At 44.2% G+C, this 27,193-nt stretch overlaps 1 protein-coding gene across 1 annotated transcript; it reads right to left on the minus strand.

Annotated features, from left to right (window-relative positions):
* Positions 1-210: 210 nt before the first annotated feature.
* Positions 211-27,022, minus strand: C2H5orf22 (chromosome 2 C5orf22 homolog). The gene is made up of 9 exons (XM_006114259.5): positions 26,891-27,022; positions 20,502-20,647; positions 19,007-19,156; positions 12,058-12,508; positions 8,765-8,827; positions 6,527-6,648; positions 3,139-3,205; positions 2,540-2,679; positions 211-1,776 (listed from the first exon to the last, which is right to left on the minus strand). The coding sequence occupies exons 1-9, from the start codon at positions 26,966-26,968 to the stop codon at positions 1,656-1,658; spliced, it is 1,338 nt and encodes a 445-aa protein (XP_006114321.1). The 5' UTR covers positions 26,969-27,022; the 3' UTR covers positions 211-1,655.
* Positions 27,023-27,193: the final 171 nt, after the last annotated feature.

Consider the following 27,193-nt stretch of genomic DNA (forward strand, 5'->3'; position numbering starts at 1 on the left):
CATACAGATTCAACTTAAGAACAAACCTACAGTCCCTATCTTGTACGTAACCCAGGGACTGCCTGTAGTTCCTTACAGCCAAAATTTGTAAATATCTTTAGAATATCTGATTTATAGTCAATTATTTAACAGCAAAAATAATAATACAACAAGCTAATGAATACGCTAAACTACCATCAGACACAAAGAACTCAAATCACACATTGAAAATACCACAACAATATTTATTAAAAACAAAATTAATACATGATAGTCAATATTTTCATCATCTTTCCCTTTGTCCTTTCTCAGGTCAGTCCCAATTGTCTGCTGGTCTTCATTTTATTCTGGAGATGACCATTTGCTTTCAACTCCTAAACCTTAAAATTCTAATGTCTATGAGACAGATGTACTTCCTTTGGCAAGGAATGTGAATGCACATGTGGTCAGACAGGATAGATTTATATTCTAGGCACGAAGACTTGGAATAGATTCTTTGGATGAAATCTTGGCCCCATAGAAATCAGTATGAATTTTGCCATTGACTTTAGTGGGGTCAAAATACCACCCTAGGAAACCACATGTTCATACTCTGGAATAATTCTATAATGACCAAGGACACGTGTTAGAAGACAAAGTACATACATACAATAGATTGCATGACATGTATTGTATGTCTTTTAGATGAGAGCTTTAAAAAATCCAGCTTTTTGTGGACACAGAGAGATGTCATGGCATTCTGTGGCAGTGTTGGCCAGTTCTTAGCCACAGTTTTCTCGTCCCACTGATGAGCTACAATACTCTTCCATGGAGATAGCTGCTCTTCTGTAGCACTGTATGGGTATAATAGTCTAAAATAATATGAATCCAAATTGCACTCTGTGAATTGAGAAGCAGGAAGTACACTGCACAAATGGAATGGGAGAGGGATAATTGGGATTCATTTCTAGTGCTACCCCCAGTACTGGGAATGAGCAAAGGTCACTGTGTGAAAACAAAGCGTTAATAGTACCATGAATGATCTGTAACATACAATAAACCAGTCTAATTGCAAAAAAGCTAGGTTTGATTTCCAAATATTTTAAGCGTGTCTGATTCTATCACAGAGTGTCTTCATGGTATAAAAATAAAAAGTTTCTCTTCACACTACTAGCCTTGAAAAGTAGTATTGATAACACATAGCATATATAATCTGGAGCCAATAATCTAAGTCTGATCAAAGACCACAATTTAAAGGGATAATGTTTCAGATATGAAACCAGAGGAACAAAGGTAGAGTGCATTTAGAAATCGCCATTCAAATGATTGGATATCTTGGTTTCTAGTGCCACCTGCTGCAAGAGCACTAGCTCTTTTCCCCACACTTTTTCTAATTTGATCTAATGAGAAACTTACAAGTGTATTAAAAATAAATCTGGTTTTGGTGAATTACATAGCCCAAATAAAAGCAAACAAGTGATATAAGGAGATTGTTGTATTCATGTAAAATTAATTTAGGTACAGCGAATCTCTGCTTATATGGAAGTTGTTCTTTGTGGGAGGAGCAGTCATGGTGGGAGAATGGGGAACTACTTTCAGCACAAGACTTTTCCTCTCTAAATATTCCTCTGATGGTGACATCAATGATACAATTCCCCTGAATTAAGAGAAAAGGGAAAGTTTGTTCACTCAGAAGATTAATCATTCAAGTACTCTAAATTAACATCCAGCGTGCCAAACACGGAGCGTAATATATTCAGAACCTTTTCTTGAATAAGGTCTACTTGCTCTGAAGGACAATAGTCATCCAAACTTGATCTGCAACAATGATTTAAAAAAAAAAAAAAAACATCCATAATAAGAAATAGACTTTTTGAATATTTTGCACATGAAGAGCCCCTTATATCCAGGGATTTCAAAGCGCTTAAAACACTAAAAGTTCTGCCAGTCCCTTGGCCTCTCTGCGGAGTCTTTTTTTCTAGATCTCCTCTTGGTCTTGGTCTTGGTCTTAGAAATATCTTCCTCTTGGTTTAGGGTCTCCACAGCTGTAATTGTGCCTGGATTCCCAGTTTACCATCAGGCTTAAGGTCCTGTTTTAAGGAACTTTCCTTTAAGTCTCTCAACTCTAGGCTCCCGCATCTGAACTCAGCACAGTCCTTCACTTGCTGAGCATTACCATCAGCTACCTCCCCACCCCCATTCCCAGCCCATCAGATCTGTCGATCCTTCCTGAGAAAACCTAAACTTGAAAGACCCCAGGTATGGGAAGGGATGGTCCCAGCACACACTGCCCTTAAAAGGAACAGGTCACCCTGCTGCATGTAGGAAGCTCCACAGTACATTGAAAATCCTTTAGTGCAATACAGGCTGGCTTGTTAAAGCATATTTACTGCCAGAGCTTGCCAAGCGGCGGTGAGCCCCACTTGCCAGCCGCGCGGAACCGCATGCTGCGTGGCTGCGCCGGGCTAAAATCTACTTGTCACGGGTGAGTAGATTACATTAATTGTCAAGCCCTGTTTATTGCAGCAAACAGATGTTAAATTCACTTTTAGGTTTATGATATTAACAAATATGTTCTTACCGAGCAATTGTCACAAGCGTGGGCTTTGGTAGTTTTTTCAGTACCTGCTTTACAGATTGTACGAGGCCCTCTATCTCCTGTTCAGTACTAACATGATGGGGGAGTTCAGAATAATCACAGGTAAGACCAGCCTGATGGACCTAAACATAAATTAGACACAGATTTCACTACTGCATAAAGTGGATGATTAAAATTAACAAGAAATGTTACTATTCACAAAACTGATCTATACAGAATAATACTTAAATTGTCTATAAGGGCTTAGCAGCTACTGTACTTCTTTAAAATAATTATTTATTACGAGTACAGAAATGTATTTAAAAGCACACACATTATTTGTATTTATACTTTTAGATGTTGCTAACTAGTTTAATTGCTTGTTGTAATGTACCTCCCTTTTCCCATCAGAGGATTCAGGAAGCCTATGGTGGTGAAAGCTAAGGTCTTAAAAAGAGGGCGAGGGTGGGAAGGACTGTTTCAACTTAAGTTTTGAAGTCTTTATTTAGAGAGCCAAATGAGTGATCAGTCTGGAACAGCAGCAGCTATGCACTCTGACCAATTAAGCAGTCTGCTTCCAGTTCCTCCGACCAATGACTTACCATTTCATAGTCAGGGGCTTCCATCCTGTTTTTCAAACTATGCACAAGCTGAACCAGTGGTTTCATTCTGGGGATAAAAAGAAAACACACTTTTTGACCAGCCCTAGTCATTACAGCACCAGACATACTGGAAGGGGTGAAGAGAAGTCAGTAGAGTAGCATAGCGAGACAATCTCCTATGTAAGTTGATACCCAACTCTACGTAAATGAGGTGCCCTTCTCCATATTTCTCCCAGATATGTAGGTTTGGGGGACTGGGTCTGCCCCATAGCTATCACACCTGTACTTAATGTAGCCAGAAACTCTAAGGATATATTACCATGGCTGGCATTGTGTCTCAGGAACAAAGCACAGGCTTCCTGGGACTTCCCCTGCTACTGTGGAAGAGGAAAAATGCCAGCTCCAAGGCACTGCTTTCTCACCTCAACCTGCCCCTGAATTCAGGCTGCATGGGACTGGGGGAAGAAGTCATTCTCTCTGACAGGACCTCCTTGTAGCTCTTCTAGATACCCCATGAAGAAGTTACTTTTTCATGGTCATATTAATTCTACCTGAGTTTCATCCATGGTTGTTACTCAGAAGCCACAGTGGGACTTTGCTAATGGCATCACTACAGGTGGGAGAAATATGGGGATTAGGAGGTTCACCATGGAAAAATGTGGCTTTTGTCTGAACTGTTGATTGAAGAGAAAATTTTGAGTAGGAAAAATTGACAATGCTTATTGGGAGCTTGAGTGTCTCATGCTTTTTCTTGTCTGTGGACTAAGCTTATCAGGTAGCCTCCATCTCCCATGAGGCACTGCTGCCTCACCTCTTGCTGAACCACAACACTAGGGATGTAAGTGACTAGTTGAGTCACTACTCCACAAGTCGCTTCTCCCCCTGGTGGCTCTTCCTACATTTGAAAAGCAGAGCTGCAGCGGGGTTAGCTCCCAGGGCCAAAAGCTAACCTGCTGCGGCTCTGCAGTTCCCCCTTATCAACTAATCGAGTAGTCAATGGAAATTCCATCGACTACTTGATTAGCTGATTAAATGCAATTTAACATCCTTACACAACACATGACAGGAGATGGCAGTCTGGCTGTGAAACCCAGTTTGCAGAGGAGACAACTGAATGGCAACTCCCAGGCAGCGCTGTGGCACTATTACTAAACTGAAAAAAATGTAGATGTTCAGTTTTGACCCAAAAACGTCTATAGAAAACAGACACTTTTCAACTAGCCCTTGTCATTACAGCGCCTTTAAAAGTCATTTTGGAGGGGTAAAGAGGGATAAGAAAAACAGCACGAAGAGACAGGATCTCTTATCTCAGTTGATTACCACTTCTATGTAGATGAGGTACCCTTCACCATACTTCCCCCGCAAAAGTAGGTTTGAGGACTGAGTCTGCCCATCACTGAGTCCTCAGTCCTTTCCCCCAATCACCCTTCTATGCCCTTCCTTAGGGTTTTCTAGAAAAGGTCAAGATTTGGCCAAATGTTTTACAATTATAGTTTGGTGGCATAGAATATGAAGTATCAAACAATTACAACTGCTCTTCTTGCACATCGGCAATATTTAAAAATAAACATCCAACTATTCTGCCTGCTGTTTTGCATTAATTTTAATTCTTAGTATTCAGCTCTTTTAAGTGTTCACAAGCCGCCATCCGAGCACAGCAAAACTGTTCAAACACAAATGTTCTCCCTCTCTAAATTGCTTCTACTAACACTGGAAATGCCAGTTTCAGTCACCACCTTTATTAATGCAGGAGAGGGCAGTTTTTCACAGCTGCAGTTTGGAATTAATGAAGAAATATTACAGATTTCTCCTTACAAATTCAGTGTTCTGAAAGTATCCCTGATTTCAGATGCAAGCAGTAAGAACTAAACTTGATTCCTGGACATTCCAGCTGATCATTCCACAGTAGGTGGAGTTTGCCCCTCATCCTACATCCATAGAAAGGAGGAGGGATTTAGTCCTTAGTAGCCAGGAATCTTGGGAGCGCCAAGAGAGGCGAGGTGCATCTGCAGAAAGATGCCACCAAGCTCCCGTATTGACTACTATCTTAGAAGTGTAGTTCACGTATGAGGATTCCAAAATCACTAAGGCTGAATAGTTCTGCCTTGACTTACTTGGGTTCCCATTCAGAGTTAGTGGAAAAATGTTGTAGAATGCAGCTACCCCTCTTGCCTGACTCTTCCATACCCCTGGGATCCAGGAAAATGGTGAGCCAACCAAGGATATCCACTATCCTGTTCTGCACCTCCTTCCCTACTCACTTTCAGGTCAGAGATGATTGTGACAGACCATTTGACATTCCTTATGATAATATGCTGAATCATATCACGTAACTGGACTATGCTTTATGTGTGATACTTCATGTTAGATATCATTGGAAATGTTGTAATCTACTGAATATGATTATACCATTTGCATGCATCTATCATTCCTATATTTGAATGTTATTAATGTAGACATGCTAAGTGACAGTCATTAGAAATACTCCAAGAATTTAATGGACCAATACTCAGGACAATGATCTGTGAACAGAGGTGTTTTTCCTGTAAACCTGTGAGGAGGGGCTGTGGGGGCTCCTACCAAGACATGTGGCCATGTCAGCTAATGCTGGGATCCATCTTGTATGCTGTATTTTCCCACAAGAGTGGAGGGAAAGCGAAGACTGAACTCAAAGGAAACCAAGCACTACAAGAAACCAAACTGAACTTTTTCTTTTACCTTGGAACTTAACTGAACAGAAGATGAGCTTACTTGCTTCTGTGACAGGGTCAGGCTGGAAGGCCAAATCAGAGAATGAGAAAGGCAGCTCGAAAAGGCAGCAAAGGCCCTGGCTAATGAGAAGCAGGGGAGATAGGGCTGCTGTAAATCAATCAGGGCCAGCTGTTCTCATTTGAGGCTGCCAAGGAGCCCTTTAAAAAGAGGCCTTCCCTGCTGGGAGGGGGGGAGAGTGGGAGTGAGATGAGACCAGAACAGATAGGGAGAAAACCAGAACAACTGAGAAAGGAAACACCAGAGACAAGGGAAAAATGGGGGAAGGGGGAGAGATATAAGGAGCTCCAACAAGGGATCCCTTTTACCTGTCAGCCTGAGAATCCAGCTGGTAGCTGGAGAGAACTGTTTACCCAGCCCAGGCCGTCCCAGGGGCACCTGCCCCTACGCCCTCTATAGCTGAAGGACAGAAGCTCAAACCCCGGCAAGGGCATGTAGGGCCAGTGTCACACTACCGAGACTACCCAGATTGTGGACTGAACAGAGCTCTGGGACACAGGAGTGTGATTATCCTGCTACACCTGTAACTGATGGTTCTTTGAGATGTGTGATCCCTTCCTGTATTCCACAAGCTACTAGCTGACCAGAGGGTTTTCTTTTAACTACTGAAATCTCTTACCTAGGATATGAAGCCCATCTTTGTAGAGTCTCTTCATTGTCATCGTCACATAAATCTGCAAAAGCTGCTTCCAAATCTTCTAGCTGATGGACACGATTTTCAACGCAGTCTTGCAAGCCCTCCTTTGAATGGACACACATGTAGATGTATTAGGAGCAATCTAAGCATAGGGCCTCATTTCCTTAGTTGAAGGACACTTTACTCAGTGGGTCAAATCCTCAAGTAATTGGTCTGATGGGAGTAAAGGACCAGGGATTTCTGGGTGGCTGGTTTGTGGAATATGAGATCAGAATGAATGACCAGATTATCACCTTCAGAGCAATGCAGAACAAAACCCATCTCTGCCCAATAACAACAAAATGTTCTGCATCTATAGTTTGAAGGAAAAGTCTGGGAAGAACTAGAAGTATGTTGGATTAACTGCTGAATTTGTTTGTAAAGCTCTCAAATGTCATGGTGATGAATGAAATATGAACACTTAGCAAGAGATGAGCAGTTTTGCCTCAATTAAAAAGTAGTACAGGTTTTTAAAAGCAAAGCTGGACACCTACTGATAAATCCAAAATTATTTTTATTTCAAAATGCACTATGCAAGTTGGAGATTTTTCAGCCACCTTCTGCCTGGACTGCATTAAAAAAGAACAATGAATTCTAGTTAAATGCCTCTTTCACTTGATTTCCGGGAGAAATCTATGGGAATCCATGAGAATATTGGCATGAGAAAACATGCAAGTATTTACAGGATCAGATTATAACAATATCAAATGATAGACTGTTTCATATCACGAGTATGAAAAGATGATCAGCACATTAAATGTAGACAGGAAAAATCACTAATATTTGACAGATTTTAAAATAAGGGATATGACAATTCTGTTTAGTTGGGAACCTGTCAGTTGCTGTGTCCCTGGGAGAATGTCAGCAACTAAACTACATATGCTTAAATGATAATACGAGATCCGATTCTGAGAGGTGCCACTGAAGTCACAACAGAGCATGGCGTTGTAAAAAAGTAGGCAGGTATTTTGAATGTAGCATCGGGGGATCAAGATTAATGGAAGATGAATGCATCAATCCCCCTCTACTTCTTTGAAAGATATGAATATTTTATAATTTAACATGCTTCCAATTTACATCTAAATGCATCTATCAGACACAATCAAGAAGGGTGACTAGTGATTCAATTATATGTGCAGAGCCCAGATCTGGGCACAAACACCTCTGCTGGCTTCTCCACCTCCATCACATAGAAGTTACACTTCTCATTACTAAGTTTAAAGTGCGGTGTGATGCTACCCATGTCTTATTCAGCATTGCCCCTCCTAACCTTGTTCCTCACAACAGTCAGCTCTCACACAAAGATCCCCATAACATCTTCCTTTGATGCTTCCTATGGCTACAGCACCCCTCCCCCGCCCCCATATACTTGCTACTTCCACCCTGATGCCTATGAGACTTTTGATGACTGTCAGACAAATATGGAGAGTACTGTAGGAATACATTTACACACTGATATTTACAAAATTGTTAGCACAACTATACGTTTTGTATCTGCTTTGAGTCTTGTTTACGTTGTAACATCTAGGCTGGGATCATCTCAACTTTTTTCCTTTGGAAAGTTCCTAGTGTAACAGCCATCATCTTTGTTGTCATTGGGAACTGCACTAAGAGCTAAGAACATGAGTCTCTAAGGTGAGCTAAACAGTAGCCTAGTTGGCAGCTGGAACATGCTGATATATACTGTGAATCAGGAACAGATGGAGAATATATAATACCTACTAAAAAGTAGGTTACGCTACAATGATATAGACACTTCTGGGTATATATAAATTGATGATAATACACTGAACGCAGATCAGCTATTTGTCACATCCCAACAACAAAGAAGAAATAAACTAAGGAGGAAAAGTAGAAGTGGAAACAAAAACACCATGGAGGATTTGTTTTTGTTTCACTTTTGTAAATTAGCATTTTGTTTACACACATTAAATTTTACATTCACACTAAATCTCTGTGCAGTTAACAGAACTGCCTAAAAATGTTTGTTCGAAAAGCTTTCTGGATGCACTACAGAATAGCATTAAGCATGATACATGGCTTAAAAGGCAACCTGTTCATGAAGCATCTTTCACAGTTTTCCCTCGTGTGTCTCTGCTTCTTGTCACAGCTAAGGATCTTTGCAGTGTAACCAAAAATCATTTTCACATTCCTCACCTACCTCAAAAAGAAATACTGTACCTCTGTTGGATTTCTATCCGGCTTCTTAAAACTGTACAGCTCTTGCAAAATCTTGTATTCCTCCTTTAAGGAAACCAAAAAAAAGTATTTCAGGGGCTTCAACGGAAACATACTGAAATGGAAATACAGTGAAGCAAAACTTTCTGATTCCTGTACCTCCAAAGGCAAGCTACTTTTATAACAGACTTTAACAAGATAGCCTCATTCAAGCAACACAGCAGAAGGCATTCTATATGTGCTCATGATGAAAAGGCTCTGTGGCTTGAGAAGGCCACTCTGCATGACTTCATCCCCCCTACAAAAACATTTTGACCCAAATCAACAAAGCACAAAACCACATGTAAAATGTTCAATTTGACTTCAGTGTAATTAGTAACACCCTTAAAAATCAAGCAGTACCTGTCCCACACTCGCTACACTCATCAACCCGCCTCTCTCTAGCTGCTTTTGTGGCCAGAGAGTGTGACGACATCATTTTGTTACCCGGCAGGACATTTTTTTTTATAGAGAGAGATTATTATAACGCCACCCTCCTTCTCTCTTTCTTTTCATTCTGAAGTTGAAGAGCTTTCTTTGCAAGTTGTCTCAATGATTTCACACAAATGCTAAAACGGAAGGACATCAGACAGTCTGAGCAGAAGTTATACATTTATAGAAAGGGAAAGGATGACTCGAGTAAACAGTAAAAGAAAGATAAAAAATTGCCCAAGTTGGGCTATGACCAGTGCATACACTATCCGTGAGGAAAAAGGGATATGGGAGCTTTAATTACCATTAGCAAGTTGCATCTTGGGCCCAAATTTTCCAAACTTGGTTGCCTAGTTGACAAAATCCAACTTTAGGCACCTCAATAAAAGTGTTTTGATTTTTACAAATAATGAGCACCTAAAAATTCCATTTAAGACATAAGATTGGATGAGGCCAACTAGGTCATTGAGTCCAATATCCTACAATAATAGGCAACCCTGTCATATAATCCATGAATAAATGTATTAAGATCCATCTGAAAATGAATTAGCCTTCTTCCTCCACTGCTATGGAAGGCTGCTCCAAAACTTTATTCCTCTGATGGCTAGAGACCATCTGATTTCCAGCCTGAGTTTATACTCATTTGTTCTTGTGTCAACATTGTCTTTTAGCTTAAACAGCTCTTCACCTCCCCTGCTATTTACCTTCCTCGTGTATTTAGAGAGTGCAAACACTCTCCCCTCTCACTCTTCATTTTTCTAGATTAAACAAGCTCTTTAAGTTTCTCCATGTAAGACAGGCAGGGCTGGTGACAGGTTTCGGCAATGCTGGAGGGGAGGAGGACCTTGGCTGCAGCGCCTCCACTTCAGGAAGAGGCAGAGCCTCGGGCAGAAGGGGTGGAGCTAGGAGCTAGCATCTTCCAGCCAGCCCTCAGTGCTGCCCAGGGTTCCAGCAGTGATTTAAAGGCCATGGGGCTCTGGCTGCTGCTACCTGGCCCCTTATTAAATTGCCAGGCCCTGTGGCAACAATCTCATTACTCTCCCCCCCAACATTAAAGGCCATGAAGACAGGACTTCCATTCCACTCATTATCTTAGTGGCCTTTCACGGTACCTGTTTCAGTTTGAATTAATCTTCCTTGAATACAGGTGACCAGAATTATACGCAGTATTCCTGATGAGGCCTTATCAGTGCCTCGTAAAATGTTAAGAAGCGGGAAGTTAGCCAATCGAGTAGTCAATAGAATTTTTATTGACTACTCGATAGGCAGTCAGCTCAGTCCTGGCTCGTGCTAGGTCCAGGACCAAACCCTGCTGCAGCTCTGCAATCTAAAACATAGTGGGAACCAGGGGGTAGGTGGCAGCAGCCCCTGCCTGCCCCTCTGCTGCTTCTAATAGAGGCAGAAGTGAGGGGGAGGGGCACCATAGAGACCGTGCTGGGTGAACCAGCTTTTAAGTTGGCTCCCCCCACCTTACCTCGCTGCCTCTAATACAGAGGCAGCAAGGGGGAAGGGTGCAAGTAGTTGACTCGACTACCTGACAAGCCAAGGCTTATTAGGTAGTAGACTACTCTCTCATATCCCTAACAATGACATTACATTCTTTTCCCTCTGCTGGAAAAAAAGGCAATGAGAGCTGCTGAGCGCTCAGCATTACTGAAAATCACCTCTTATGTTTCAGAAAACATCAGTATAGATTTGGACCTGGGTTTGACATTTCCAGTGAAAGGCAGAACTATGGCAAATGGAGGCCTTTGTTCAGCATAGGGATGTCAATGTGTAGACAACTACATGATTAACTGATAGCTCTGGGCTTATCGGTTAATCTTGTCGACTACATGCACTCTCCCCTCCTTGCTGCCTCTGTATCATAGGCAGCAAGTGACAGGGGGAGGGTGTGGGAGCTAGCTTAAAAGCTGGTTCCCCACGAGCACCAGACACACCTGTCCTCCCCCCCCCCCCCCCGTACCTCACCAGCCCCACGCTGCTGCCTCTGATAAGAGGCAGTAGTGCGGAGGGTGAGTGGACAGGCTGGAGCTGATACATGCAGGAAGCACCTGTGTGTGCTGACTCCATGGACCTGCTTCCCCTCAGCCCTTGGGATGGGAGACAGGCAGGAGCTGGTTCCCCCCCAGCACCAGCCCCCCGGTGCTGCCTACCACAAAGCAGTCCCTGTCCGCAGGGGTCCGAGTTCCCCAGAGAGAGGGTGCTCTGTATCCCATGGAGCAGCCTCGTCCACTGTGAACCTAAGCCTGCTGCAGACAGAGGCTGTTCCATGCCAGCAGCCCATGTTCGTGGGGGGTCTGAGTTCCCCACAGACAGAGGTTGCTCTGCACAGGCAGGAAGCTGGTCTGCATGGGGAGCTGTTTTTTTAAACTGGCTCCTCTCGCAGACTAGCTCCCACCTGGCAAACTACACTGCTGCCTCTGATAGACAGGTAGCAACGCGGGTGGCAGGGGCTTCCCTGGGAGTGGGGCCAGGATTGGACTGGCTATTGGTTCCACCTCCAGGAACTATCAAATAGTCATGTAACTGCTAAGATTTCATGCGGTTACCCGAGTATTCAATTCTGAACTAACATAGTTCAGCAATGATTCAAAAGAGCACATCATTCACTGCAGCACATGGGTTTTCTTCTCAGGCATCCCCATCCAAATATTCATATTTTAGCAACTGATTATCTTAGCTAAGGTTAGTTTGGGTATATTTTTTATAGAAATATGAGAATATCCCTGAACTGAGTGGTATAGCTGCAGGATATTAACAGTTGCATTCTCTGTGGTGTTCACGTTTGTCAGAAAGATAATAGGGGCATATGTTATATTCACCTGGGTGTACATTTCTTTGAATGGATTCTTAACTGAAAAAAAATCTAAATCAATATCTAAAACGTATGCATCTCCCTTTTGTAGTACTTGAAGAACATCTTCAACAATCTCCATCAATTGACATGCATGGTTTCCAGGAGAGCACGAAGGCAGGGACTCCAATTTGTCTTGTGTAAATGTTTTCTCTTCTCCCCCTTCAGCTTTTGAATCTGATAAGTCACCCCTGGGAACTTCAGCCTTTGATGAAGAGGCAGTAGCGGTGTTTGCTGTATCTTCTGTATTTAGCTTCAGTCTCTTTGCAGCAAATATGTCATCATTTTTTTCCTGACTGCTGGATGTTTCAGTAGGAGTAACAAGAATGACATTCAAATGTAGAGGCTTCTGGTTTTCTAGCTGATCAGCAGGGACATAAAGACCATCGCTTAGAAAGTAATGATCTGTACTTGTAACCCTGGAATAGAGAATTGAGCATACTTAGTGTACAATTTAACTAGATGAGAAACAACCTCATGTTAACACTTACCTATATTTACAAGTAAGCGATGCTGAGAGAGTAAAGTGGGAGAGTGTGTGTGTGTGTGAGAGAGAGAGAGAGGGTATGTCTACACTACAGCGCTAATTCGAACTAAGCTAATTCGAACTAACGGATCCAGACTAAAAAACTAGTTCGAATTAGCGTTTTGCTAATTTGAACTTGCATGTCCACATTAAATGGACCCTGAACCGGGGTTAAGGATGGCCGGAAGCAGTGCCGGCAGGACATCAGATGAGGACTTAGAGCGTGGAGCTGCTGTCTCAGGATAGCCGAGGGCTGTGCTTAAAGGGACCCGACCCCCACCCCGGACAGACAGTTCTCAGGGGTGCTCCGCTTGCAAAGCAGTCCTGGCTTGGAGTGCCCGGACTACCCACACTGGGCACATCACACCACTCGGCCATCAGACCGGCTGCACTTGCTGCAGGCTGCCATCTGGGGAGAGGGGGCAATTGGGGGGCTGCAGGAGAGCTTCCACCCCCAGAAGCCCGCAGAGCCACCCCAGTCCTCCCCATCGGGAGCTCGTACCACATTCCTCCCTCACCTCCTTCCACTTACCCCTCCCTAGCCCCCCTTCCTGATGTACAAAATAAAGGACAATTGTGTTCAAAAATGGAATCTGTCTTTATTGAACAAAACTGGGGGAGACTGGGAAAAGGAGATGGGAGAGGGGAAGAGAGAGGGTGGGAGAGGGGAGGGCAACTACAATGATGAGGGGTTTGGAACAGGTCCCATATGAAGAGAGGCTAAAGAGACTGGGACTTTTCAGCTTAGAAAAGAGGAGATGGAGGGGGGATATGATAGAGGTCTATAAAAGCATGAGTGGGGTGGAGAGGGTGCATACAGAAAAGTTCTTCATTAGTTCCCATAATAGAAGGACTAGAAGACACCAAAGGAAAGGAATGGGTAGCAGGCTTCAAACTAGTAACAGAAAGTTGTTCTTCACAAAGCAAAGAGTCAACCTGTGGAACTCCTTGCTGCAGGAGGCTGTGAAGGCTAGAACTAGAACAGAGTTTAAACAGAAGTGAGATAAAGTGATGAAGGTTGGGTCCATGGAGTGGTATTAGCCAAGGGGTAGGAGTGGTGTCCCTGCCCAAAGTTTGTGGAAGGCTGGAGAGGGATGGCACGAGACAAATGGCTTGGTCACTGTCGTCGGTCCGTCCCCTCCAGGGTCCCTAGGGTTGGCCACTGTCGGCAGACAGGCTACTGGGTAGATGGACCTATGGTCTGACCCAGTACGGCCATTCTAAGCTCAGGGCTCAGGGTCGGGGGTCTCACTGGACCACCTTGATTTTCATGCAAACCTGCTCCTGAGTGGCCAGGCTGGCAGCTCTCCTGCCCTAGACGGCCGCTTTCCTGTGCCTAGTGCGGAGGTCGTGGACGAGGTCCACGATGTCCGCACTAGACCAGGCGGGTGCCCGCCTCTTGCAGTCCCGGGCAAGCTCCCGGGAGCCGCCAGCCTGGTCCCGGGAAGAGGGGGAAGGCTGGGGGGCATTGGGTGGCTGGCTTGGGCCGTGCTATGTGCAGGGTCTGGTGGCTGGGTGCTGGCAGGCTTGCACCTGGCACGGGCACCATAGCCAGCCCGTGCCCCTTTAAGGGCTCCGGGACCGGGAGGGGGGCAGACGAGTTTCCCTGGGGTTGGCCAGAGTGGCCACCAGGGAAAGCTGGGGAGGGCTAGCCTCCCACTAGTTTGAATTAAGGGGCTACACACCCCTTAATTCGAACTAGTAAGTTCGAACTAGGCTTAGTCCTCGTAGAATGAGGTTTACCTAGTTCGAACTAAGCGCTCCACTAGTTCGAATTAAATTCGAACTAGCGGAGCGCTTGCGTAGAGCCTATCAAAGTTAATTCGAACTAACGTCCGTTAGTTCGAATTAACTTTGTAGTGTAGACATACCCAGAGAGAGTTATAGGCAATGCAATATATACACACACATTATGATTATTTTTAAAGATGTTGTCACGTTACATTTAAAACAGAGTTGTCAATATACACGTCCCCATTTTACAGATGGGGGAAATTAACCCAGAAAAATGAAAGCCCAAGGCCACTTAGGAGATCGGTGGTAGACATGGGAGTAAATGACGTGTCTTCTTTATTTTGCTATCCCTTACAAGAAGGGTAGGGAAAAATAGTTTGGATAAAATTATTTTTATATAAAATTTCTTTATAAAAATAATCCTATTTAAAATTAAATTTGAAAATATCACTTCTGTTCTATATTTAGCTTTTCTCAAAGTGCTTGGAACTAGGAAGACTATCAAGATGCAATCAGTGCCCAGACAGATTACACACACACACACACACACACATCTGCATGTGTGTGTGTATATAAAATCTTTATCAAATGTTAAGACAACACAATCTATTTCAAGAAAGAGAACTCATGTTGTCTTTGATTTTTTTTGGATTCATAAATACCTTTCTTTAGAATTGCACCAATGCTAAATTAAGTAACTTAAAAACATACAAGAAAAGATTGAAGATTATGTTATGAAAAATATTTCTGTAAAAATGGGGAAGAAGACACTGGACGGCTCAGGGAAACCTTAATAGGAATCTTTTACCCCTAGACTACCCAATCAAATCCAGCCACAGTCAGCAGTGTCCGCAAAATTGGGGACTATCTGGTGCTCTGTATGAAATTATTGGATGGCCTCAGTCCAGTTCTCAAGTGTTCAGAGGGGAGCAACTTTGTCATAGTCTGCACTAACTGGATGTCTCAGCTGAGATGCCAAAACTGAATGAATGAGGACTGCACTACTGCTCTTTCAACAGGAGTGTTGGGCCAAGCACGCATACACAGTATGCAGGGAAGCTTACACTGATACTGTTGCTGGTGCACTTAGTTTGAAGATAAATGCTGTTGATAGTACTAAATTCATACAAACCATGCATACCATGCATAATTGTTACCTCTCACCCGTGTGCTCATGCAGCCACTCAGGAGAGATTCAAATGCTGCCCAGCTGATTAGCACAGTGCCACAGCTAGGTTCGTTTCTACTAGTGGTGCACATTTGCAAATGCTTTGGCACACACAAAAATTATTCTGCACCCCAATGGAAAAAATCCACACATGGAGGGAAAAGATTAAAGAGAACATTGCCATGCATTCAAATAAAGTAAGATACAAAATGTTTTAGAAGGGGCAACAGATAAAGGGATGTTATTAAAGTTGATAGGCAGGCTGATATAATCCAGTAGTCCAAAGCAACTAGAACTATTGCTCCAAACAAATAACATTAATATCCTGTTGGTTTGGTAAGCTGCTGAATTCCTCTTAAAACTCCTGGGGAATTATGAGCCAGATTGTGCTGCTGAACTCAATGGAAGTTTTACCTTCAATGACTAGCATGTCCAAACAATGTAAAACATTCCTGAAAATGTAAAACTGAGCTTCTACGTCTCTTTCTCTTTATACTCCCTTGAATCCCAAAAGACCATAGATAATTAGCTAATGAAGCTAAACATCTCTGCCTAGCTAACTGCACTTTTAAAATTAGTACACATGGTTAATTATAGATAGCTAAAATATTTGGGGCCATCATATCTTCCTGGTGAACTACCAAAAATAAGATCCAGTTACCTGGGATTTGTCTACCTAGTTCCAGATATTATGGGGGGGGTTTCCACTGAAGAGAACATATAATTTTTTGTGTGGTTTCACCAAAACACAATATTTTGATGTTGATAAAATTAACATTTGGTGCCCAACACTCAAGAGTTAAGAGCCAAAAATTACACAACAAATTGGTATGATAAATGAAATTCAGTATGGAGGAATTTCAGTTTTCAAGTGATGAAGTGTTATGATGAACAATACTATAAAAAAATAATTTTAACAGTTGTGAAAAATAGGATGACAGCTGCACTCAGTGGGTCCAATTCTGATTTCGCACCTTTTTTATGCCAGTGTAGCTCCACTGAATCAACTGGAAATACACCTGATTTATACCACTATTAGCAAGATCAGGATCTAGTGCTGTGTGACTAAAGGGCAAGTTATGAAAGAAACAGCCAGACAATAATTCTATTTTTACTTGACTGGGAAAACAATGGAACAAATACAAATCTTTTCTGGTTAATAGTTAAAACAACCACACTTCACATATTGACAGAAACTATGTATCAAGAACGTTTTCTCTCTCTCTATGTAAGTATAAACCCCCCCGTTTCCTGCAGAACAACAGAGTGATATCAGCATATCACTCTACGTCCTGAAGCCCCTGCCCCTCAGCCACCCGGTGTCCTTCCTGCTGCCCTGGATGGTGCTGAGGGGTGGCAGCCATGCAGCCTACCCTGTCTCCTTGATGTTCAGTGGTGGTGAGGAGCAGGCGGGAGCCATGTGGCCTGCCTAGTGCTCCAGGGGGAGGGGCAGGGCAGGAGCTGTGTGGCCTCCCCAGTGGTCCAGGGGGGAGTGTTGGAGCTGTGTAGCCTCCACACTTCCTGGAGCCATGCAGCATCCCCTCTCTCTGGTACTGGGGGGTGGAGCTGCACGGCCTCTCCTCCCCAACTCCCCGGTGCTTATGGGAGAATGGGAGCTGAACAGCCGCCTCCCCAACCCCAGTGCTCAGGGGGAGGGGAGGGAGGCAGAAATGGTGTGGCCACCCCCCTCCCCATGGTGGGGGGGGGCAGGAGCGATGCAGTCTCCCCTCTCCCTGGTGTTGGGCGTAGGGATATAATAATGCAGTTGATTAACTGATTACAGGCAGTCCTCGGGTTACGTACAAGATAGGGACTGTAGGTTTGTTCTTAAGTTGAATCTGTATGTAAGTCGGAACTGGCGTCCAGATTCAGCTGCTGTTGAAACTGATCAGTTTCAACAGCGGCTGACTCTGGATGCCAGTTCTGACTTACATACAGATTCAACTTAAGAACCCCAGGCATCCCCAAGTCAGCTGCTGCTGAAACTGATCAGCGGCTGATTCCAGGAAGCCCGGGGCAGAGCAACTCTGCCTCAGGCTTACTGTAGTCAGCCGCTGGTCAGTTTCAGCAGCGGCAGACTTGGGGACACCTGGGGCAGAGCAGCTGGGGTGCTGCTGGATTGCTCCAGTAGCGCCGAGGAGCGGTGCTGTGGAACCAACCCAGCAGCGCCCCAGCTGCTCTACCCCAGGTGTCATGGGCAGAAAAGCCTGGTCTGCTGGGGGGGGAGGGGGCACTAGCTGCCCCCCCCCCCCCCCCCAGAGACCAGGGAGACGCGGAGCAAAGCCGCAGAGGACGCCCGCAGCGGGACAGCCCAGGCGCGCCGCGGCTGTCCCGCTGCGGGCGGCCTCCGAGGCTTTGCTCCCCGTCTCTCTGGTCTGCTTGGGGGGGGGGGGGGGGGGGGGGAGGGGCACAGCTAGTGAGACGGGAAGCAGCTTTTCTCGCCCCGGAGAACGCGGGCGGCGGGACCGCGGCTCATCTGGGCGTCCCGCCGCTCCCGTCCTCTGGGGCGAGAAAAGCCCCGTTCGTAACTGCGGATCCGACATAAGTCAGATCCGTGTAACTCGGGGACTGCCTGTAACAGATAAGCAAAAGCTTATAGGTTAATGCTATAGACTACACGCATTTCCCTCCTCCCCCCCCCCCTCCCCCCCACTTGCCAGTACATTTTTTAGCAGGCTGGCCAGCAGCCCAGCTCAGTTCCAGCTCGTGCTGGATCTGGGAGCTCAGACCACCGTCTACACAGGGGCTGCTGCCTCTTTATCAGAGGCAGCAGCACAGGGCAACAGTACAGGTCCACAAGGGGTGGTGGATTTTAAACTGGCTCCCCTCGCAGACCAGCTCCCACCTGGCATCTCATGCTGCTGTCTCCAGGGACTATAGAATAGTCGACTAACCAATAAGAATTCATGAGGTTACTCAACTATTCAATTAACCGATATTTCACATCCCTAGTTGGGGGCAGGTGGGGTGGGAGCGGTGTGAGCTCCCCCCGCCCGCAGGGGTCGGAGCCCTCCTCCCTTCCCAGTGCTCAGACGTGGGTGAGCGGGAGCCATGCAGCCTCCCCTGTTCCCAGTGCTCAGGGAGGAGAGCCCCATAGTCTCTCCCCTCCTCTGTGCTCCGGGGTGAGGGGTGGGAGCTGTGCGGTCTCCCCGCTCCCTGGTGCTCTGGGAAGGTGGGTTGGTTTCAACCTTTATCAACAGAACATTTGATCTGAGCTTAGACGTAACAGAAATGTGACAAGTGTAGTATAATTCTCTACAAAACAGCATTTATAAAAAGTAAGTGAAAAGTCCAATCTGCCAATGTAACAATTCATGAAACTTTTTTCATGATGGGTCCTAAAGAAGACATAGATACAAATTTTTAATTAGAAAGATGGATTTATCACCAGTTTTATCTAAGAATACAAGAAAATGTATATGGGAAACCGTAGAAGGGGAAAAATTAGATCTATAAGAATCTTACTACAAAAAATAACACATAAATTACCTGATTGTAGTGGTAGATGTATCTTTACCGACTAAAAAATCATGTTTTCCTTCTTTGATTTGCTGAGCCCAGATGGGATGAAACCATATCACTTGAGAAAAATGGCCAGCATAAACAACAGGCATAATCCAGTTCTCGATACTCAGCTCGCTGTAAATGAAAGAAGAAGAAATATGAAATTATATTATTAGTTTTCTCCATGTGGACAACATAACAACACAAAAAAGATTATTTTCATATACTGGGAATTTCATAGAAGTGTGTGATTTCCAGCAAGCATCAGTATTTTATATGCTTGTGGTTTATGCTAAAAAACAAAAATTTGACTATTATTTGATTATCCGGATTTTACATCATCAGGATAATCTTTAATCATAAATACTAAAAATCTTAGAAATTGTTATTTAAAATGTCTGTAACAATATTACAAAGTTGGGAGTTTGGCTTTGCAATATCTTTATAGTGCAGAAATGTTATCAATAGTCTTTCTCATAAATAAACTTGATTATAAACTTGCCATATTTATTGCTTCCTGTATGTGTCAAACATAAGAAGAATGAAATTAGTGTTTTCATCACCAATCAAAACTAGAAATAAGTCTGCTGACATCAATTTAACCCACCTTAGACATTACTTCATTGTTTTCTTGAATGTAAAAACAGACCAATTAACCCTTACAAAATAGTATTTGAATCACTATTAATACCTCAGTTCCTCAGTGGAATGACTCACACCACCAAACTGTCTGTTGCCTTACAAACCAATCCACAGAGTAGATATTGGATAATACAGCCATCATGATACCATTCTAGTCACTCACCAGTGTATTTGAAATTCTCAAGCTCCTCCATACCCTTTCCAATTACAAGAATGAAGGAAAAACATAAGAATGAAGCACAAAGATAACACAGTGCGTACACATATATCCACTATTGCATTGATCTTTCCTATGTCTAAGCAGCTGTGGTGAAATCCTGGCCCCATGGAACACACTGGCAACATGCCCCTTTGATTTAATATGGTCAGAATTTCAACACTGAAGTTAAAACACTATTGCAGCCTTACTTAGGAAAAAAGGCTGATAGATTTTACAGAATTGAGAGGGGAAGGCATTTCATTACATTTATGTTTCAGATTAAATGACCGTTCGAGGCACTGACACATTAAAATGCTATTCAGAGAAACACTACAGTCTAACTGTTAAACAAGTGTATATTGCTGAACCATTAAAAAATGCAACAAAATCACAAGAACATTTTCATGCAAAATATGGAGAGTAACAACCATATTTGACCATAATCTTGAACCACAGAACATCCTTTGAACATGAACAAACCAGCTCTGATCATGAGTGAAAAACCCAAAAATACCCTCGGGGCCAGCTTCTGCTCATCTTGCTCACGCTTACTCTGAAGACAGCTCTACTGATTTTCAGTGTAAATGAGTGGCAAGAGTTGGTCCTTCGAGATTCTTGATGAGGGACATATGACATTACCTAAACAGAGCTTCTTTGTCAAAGACAGTATCTGCTGGCATGTTCACTGGAATAAGAAGGTCTGGATGGGAATCGAAGTGAACAAAGCTGATATTGCTGGCAGGGAGATGCTTTGAACCAATGGCACGATAGATAAAAGGCAGAACCTAAAAACAATATGAACAAAACGCATTAGCTGTTACCAGAGGGTTAAGAAATGCAATGTTGTTAATAGTAAAAATACTGGCAAAATATCATGTCTTGTTTTCTCAGGCCTCATAATTACAAGCAGAAGACAATGGAGCAGTAGTGCACAACTTTGCTGGTAACATGGATTAAGATAGAAACTTTCCCCAAACCCAGGGCTACATGTACAGTGGTTTGCATGTCATTTTTCATTTTTTTACCCTCCCTTTCATTCTGTCAGGACAGTCTTGTTTGCAGCAATGCTTTTCACTAATGCTTTGATATTACTCCTTTGATATTATTTCTTTTTTTCAAATTCATCTCCCTAAAAATGCTCCCTATGTTCTGTGCGAATCAAGCCCCATCCTGCTGGCCTCTCCAACTTCCTGGCTTCCACACACTGAAGTTCCTCCTTCTATACGTTTAGGATGGATCAGACTTTGATCTGTAAAAGTAGGTAAACACTGATTGCACTCTACAGGCACAAACTCATGAAAAATATTGTCATCTGTAATAAGTGAAATTTACTAATAGGCAAGAGAAAAAAATGCTGCTTGAAAACTTTAAGTTTGATTTAAGTTATTTACTTTGTATATTTTGATATTTGAGGTTGACTATTTGTCAACAATCATACAGCTTTGACTTTTTGCATCTCAAGCATCATTAAATGATTATTGGCTGTGTAGCCCTGGAATTTTGTAACTAAGAAGTCAGTTAGTTATAATGAATGTATGTTATAGCAAAAGGTTTGGATTAAACTTAAACACAAGATGTGGGCCTCAGACAGGCCAGGCAGCTTGGTTAACTTAGCTCCAGCTCTGTTTGATGTTAGCATGTTCTGATGTTAAAGCAAAGGGATGGAACACTGTAATACGTAGTGATGTTAATATTAGGCAAGGCATTGTAGTAGATAGAAAGAAGTTTAACATCAACAGACTATGTAACTTGGTTAAAGTGACTAGAAGTCACTTTGTTCCATGCTGCAATTCTCTAAATGTATTGTTTGGGTTAACGAGAGAGGAGAATGTTTTAGGAGAGATAAGTGTGAAGGCCACTGCATGCTCAAATGGACAGACGAGGGGCTGGAGACTCAGAAGCACCAAATAATTATCATCTAAGCGAAAGCACACAGACAACCCCCGTGGTGGGTAAAGAACAGGTTAGGAACTATTTAGAAAAGCTAAACGTACATAAATCCATGGGTCCAGACTTAGTACATCCAAGGGTACTGAGGGAGTTGGCAAATGTCATTGTGGAGCCTTTGGCTATTATCTTTGAAAAGTCGTGGAGATCGGGAGAAATCCCGGATGACTGGAAAAAGGCAAATGTAGTGCCCATCTTCAAAAAAGGGAAGAAAGACAATCCAGGGAACTATAGGCCGGTCAGTCTTACCTCGGTTGCTGGAAAAATCATGGAAGGGATCCTTAAGGAATCCATATTGAGGCACTTGGATGAGAGGGAAGTGATTAGGAATAGTCAGCATGGATTCACAAAGGGCAAGTCGTGCCTGACCAATCTGATTAGCTTCTATGATGAGGTAACTGGCTCGGTGGACATGGGGAAGTCAGTGGATGTTATATACCTTGACTTTAGCAAGGCTTTTGATACGGTCTCCCACAATATTCTTGCCAGCAAGTTGAGGGATTGTGGATTGGATAAATGGACGGTAAGATGGATAGAAAGATGGCTAGAAGGCCGGGCCCAGCGGGTAGTGATCAACGGCTCGATGTCAGGATGGCGGTCGGTTTCTAGCGGAGTGCCCCAAGGTTCGGTTCTAGGACCGGTTTTGTTCAATATCTTTATTAATGATCTGGATGAGGGGATGGATTGCACCCTCAGCAAGTTTGCGGATGACACTAAGCTGGGGGGAGAGGTAGATATGCTTAAGGGCAGAGATAGGGTACAGAATGACTTAGACAAATTGGAGAATTGGCCCACAAGAAATCTGATGAGGTTCAACAAGGACAAGTGTAGAGTCCTGCACTTGGGACGGAAGAATCCCAAGCATAGTTACAAGCTGGGGACCAACCGGTTAAGTAGTAGTTCTGCAGAAAAGGACCTGGGGGTTACAGTGGATGAGAAGCTAGATATGAGTCAACAGTGTGCCCTTGTAGCCAAGAAGGCTAATGGCATATTAGGTTGCATTAAGAGGAGTATTGCCAGCAGATCCAGAGATGTCATCATTCCCCTTTATTCGGCTTTGGTGAAGCCGCATCTGGAGTATTGTGTCCAGTTCTGGGCCCCCCACTACAAAAAGGATGTGGACGCATTGGAGAGGGTCCAGCGGAGGGCAACCAAAATGATTAGGGGGCTGGAGCATATGACTTATGAGGAGAGGCTGAGGGACTTGGGTCTGTTTAGTCTGCAGAAGCGAAGAGTGAGGGGGGATTTGATAGCAGCCTTCAACTTCCTGAAGGGAGGTTCCAAAGAGGATGGAGAGAGGCTGTTCTCAGTAGTGACAGATGGCAGAACAAGGAGCAGTGGTCTCAAGTTGTGGTGGGAGAGGTCCAGGTTGGATATTAGGAAAAACTATTTCACTAGGAGGGTGGTGAAGCACTGGAATGGGTTACCTAGGGAAGTAGTGGAGTCTCCATCCCTAGAGGTTTTTAAGTCTCGGCTTGACAAAGCCCTGGCCGGGTTGATTTAGTTGGAATTGGTCCTGCCTAGAGCAGGGGGCTGGACTTGATGACCTTCTGAGGTCTCTTCCAGTTCTATGATTCTATGGGTACGTCTAGACTACATGCCTCTGGCGACAGAGGCATGTAGATTAGGGTACCGGACATAGTAAAATGAAGCGGCGATTTAAATAATCGCCCCTTCATTTAAATTTACATGGGTGCCGCGCTGAGCCGACAAACAGCTGTCAGCTGTTTGTCCGCTCAGCGCGGCAGCCATGTAAATTTAAATGAAGGGGCGATTATTTAAATCGCCGCTTCATTTTACTATGTCCGGTACCCTAATCTACATGCCTCTGTCGCCAGAGGCATATAGTCTAGACGTACCCTATGATTCTATGACTAACAGGGCAGACTGATGAACCCTGTGGTTAGTGGCAAGCACCCCTTGATAGGAAACCAATAACAACTTTCATCAGAAAGACAACACCCCTGAGGGGTCGTCAGCACATGGACATCAAATGACTGTGAGAACAACTTCTTCTCGATAAGCATATGTCGTAGGAAGACTGATTGTGATGTTGAATGACTAATTAAGGCCTGACAAAAATGCATAGACTTGCATGGAAGGAAAATCCTATAAAGGATAGGGTGTCTTATATGGTTCTTTGGGTTACCGTACTCCCAAGAAGAGCATCAGTCTGGACTGACAAGAACCCAGCTCCTTCCTCGCATTTGACCTATCTTGCCAACAGGCTGGGTCAAGCAACAGACTGGTAACTATTCCATCAGCAGGGTGTGACTGTGTATGTGTGTGTGTGTAAATGCATGCTACTTTGTTATATTATCAATAAATGTGGCGTGTTGCCTTATCCCCCTGAAAAAGATCCCGTGTGCTTCTTTTAAGCATAACAGCTGATTCCAATGTATTACCTTTTCCCATAATTTCCTGCAACTGTGAAAATAACAATCAATAAAATATACAAAAAGAAAAATCTTTAAACCCATAATCTGGTGCATCTGTTGAAAAAATGAATAATAAAGGCTAAACATAACCAGTGACATTATCCATCAAAATTAAACGCAAATTCGGTGAAACCTGCATTACTCAGGCTGTAAGACACTCTCACAGGCCCTATACTGTCAACATGGAGATTGCAGACATACAGCCCCCATACACACAAGAGACAGGGGGCAAGGCTAACTTGTTCCCAGTTTATGTGAGGCTACAGACTGGCAGAGTGAAGGGAGCCTTTAGGCAACTGACTCTGCATACAAGTTCTATGAATTCAGTACCCCTGCTTATTGCCAGCAGCACCAGTCACAGAAGACAGATGCCTCTGTATGAAATGGGTCTCTTATGACAAGCGTGCAAAGCTTTTAATGGGCCCTCTTTTCTTGGGTGAATTACACCTGATATGTTCAGCACAGGCCAAAAAGCCCATTTACTATGTTAAGACAGGTTAAATTTTTTTGTACCTTTTTGGATGTTATTTTACTTTGCCAGCATTTCCTAGATTATATTATGGTATATTTATGGCAAAATAATGTGAAAATAAGATAGACATATGAATGACTGGGCTCTGATTTGAGCCTTTTCAGTTGCTTATCTTACTATATATTTTAGAAATGAGAGTCAGTCTGTGAGTCCATTTGTTCAAGAACTGCTCCTAAATAGTAAGAGCTATGCAGCTTCCTCTTATCATAACTTAAAGCAAGGTCAGGGTTTGGTTGTGCCAGGATAAGTGAATGTGCATGGAAGGTGGTTATTTCACATCAAACAGAAAGGGGTGTGAGAGAGAGCAGGGACCATTATACACATGCATGACCACAGGGGGCCAGGAAGTGCCCCAGTGAGCAGCTTCTGGCTGTTAGTACAGTGCCCGCCACTCCAGGGAGCAGATGCCAGAAGTGAGTGCTGATCACAAGATTGCCTACAGAGGGGCTTATGATTTGCAATGCTCTGTGCTTCCACAAGTCAGACTGTGCATTTTCTATACTATTTCTGCCAGCGGAGGAGATAGATCAGAACTGTCACAAGGACTATGGGAGCAACCCCCAAACCTGTTCATTGGTGCATAAAGGAAATTCTGGGGATTGGGGAAGCTAATTCCCATTCAGCGATCTTGTATGGATGTGTCAAATACCTAGTCCCTTTACACAATGGCCAAGGTGGATAAATGGCATGTTATTTGGAGTGACTGCCTAAGCTGCAAGGCAATAATTATAAACTGAGTTTTTCATGCAGTTACCAAAGACAATTGGTGATGCAAAAAAGATATTTTGTATCATAGACTAGTACTTGTATAATGGCTACTAAAATAAGGGAGACAGCTAACCAGTACAGTATGTGCTAAAGGTGTGATGCAGTAGGTATCACAGTAAGTAACAATTTAAAATCATGTGTAGGTGCTCTGTTGTGATCTATGCTACAGACTTATGATGATGTACATGTCACCCAGAGTGTGAAAAATCAGCACACCTGATCAGCAGTTACATTGACCAAATTCCTGTTGTAGGAAGGACTATATCTCTGGCAGCGTTTCTGGTGTCAGCATGGGGGAAGTAGAGTACCTATGCTTGTAGGAGAAGTTCTCATTTGTGTAGATAGTGTCCAAGTGCCACAAGAGCACTGCAGCATCCATGTAAACTGTGCTGCTGCAGTGCTGTATGTGCTGACAAGCTCTTTATCTCACAGGCGTCATTCCTGCATAATAATTTGCATAGGTGCAACAGTGTAGTGAAGCAAAACACATGCCCAAGGATAAGTCTATATAGCATTGCAAATCTGGGCTAACCCTCAGATTTGATCCCACCCATGTCCACAAAGAAATCTGTCTAAATCAGGTCAACAAGCAATCAGGACCCAGGTCCTTTTGAGCCTAATGCCTGTCCTACAATACAGGTAGGTCAAAAAAGACAGCTTATATCAAACTAATTCTATAAGCATGTACATCAAGATGTAGCTCCCACCAATGTAATTCACCCGCTACTGACAACTTCAAATCCAGGAGAGGTGCAGTGTTTAGGTCGATGTCACTAGGTTGCTACAGTGTCAGTGTAGACACTGCATTGCTTACATTGACTGTAGCTGCCTTTCAGAAGTCACCCCCCAGTGCCCCACACCAGCAGCTCAATCATAGGTGCAAGCACTTAGTCCTGGAACAAGGACATGTAATGTAGCCACGCAAACCTAATGTAATTACTGCTGTGGCTATACATCGTTGTAACTTAGGTCAACTTAATTTTAAAGTGTGAATTAGGTCCAAACCTTGTCTTGCAGCTGGAGACAGCTCCAGCCACAGGCTGAAGTCAGGCCTGCCTATTAACGTGGCTGTGCGAGCCCCAGAGCCAGTAACTGTAAAACCAGGTTTAGCATGTGGTGCCCATGTTCAATTGCAGGCTTGGAAACACAGAGCATGCACCGCAGGCCCCTCAGTCCCGGCCTTAGTGCAGCACAGGCATAATCTCGAAGAATCAGAGACTTGGTCGTGGTGGGAACTGACTCCCAGAGACCCAGGGCCGGGCTGTGTCCCTTTCAGCGGTTCTAGCCCCAACAGCAGTCCCGGTGCGGGTCCCAGTTATCACCCCCCCCCCCCCAGCACTTACATCCTGGTGATCCTCCACCACGCACACGGGCAGCGCCGGGTAGCTCCGCAAGCGGCCCGGCTGCCCTGCGCTGCTCATGGCGGCCGCGCTAGGCGAGCGTTCGGAGCCAAGAACTTTCGGGCCAGCAACGTTCTACGGTCCGAACGCCGAGGGCCGCGACGTTCCGCGGAGCACCAGCGTGGGACACCCGTGCGGCAAGGGGAGGAGCAGGGGGCGGCCCCCCTGCCATGGGCCGGGCCGGGCCGCCGCGCTCCGCAGCCGGGGCTCTCCCGCAGGGGAGGGGAGCGCACGGGGCCAGGGGCT

The sequence above is a fragment of the Pelodiscus sinensis genome, chromosome 2, assembly GCF_052426305.1.
Source record: "Pelodiscus sinensis isolate ZL-2025 chromosome 2, ASM5242630v1, whole genome shotgun sequence".
Lineage (NCBI taxonomy): Eukaryota > Metazoa > Chordata > Testudines > Trionychidae > Pelodiscus > Pelodiscus sinensis.

Bases quoted from the DNA above. Each gene is read 5' to 3' on its own strand.
- C2H5orf22 (XM_006114259.5), bottom strand. From the start codon at position 26,968: ATGAGCAGCGCAGGGCAGCCGGGCCGCTTGCGGAGCTACCCGGCGCTG. The intron at 8,828-12,057 runs GTGAATATAACA...GTTTCCTTAAAG, and splicing joins TCAAAGAAATGTACACCCAG to GAGGAATACAAGATTTTGCA. The intron at 1,777-2,539 runs GTAAGAACATAT...TCATTGTTGCAG, and splicing joins ACGCTTGTGACAATTGCTCG to ATCAAGTTTGGATGACTATT.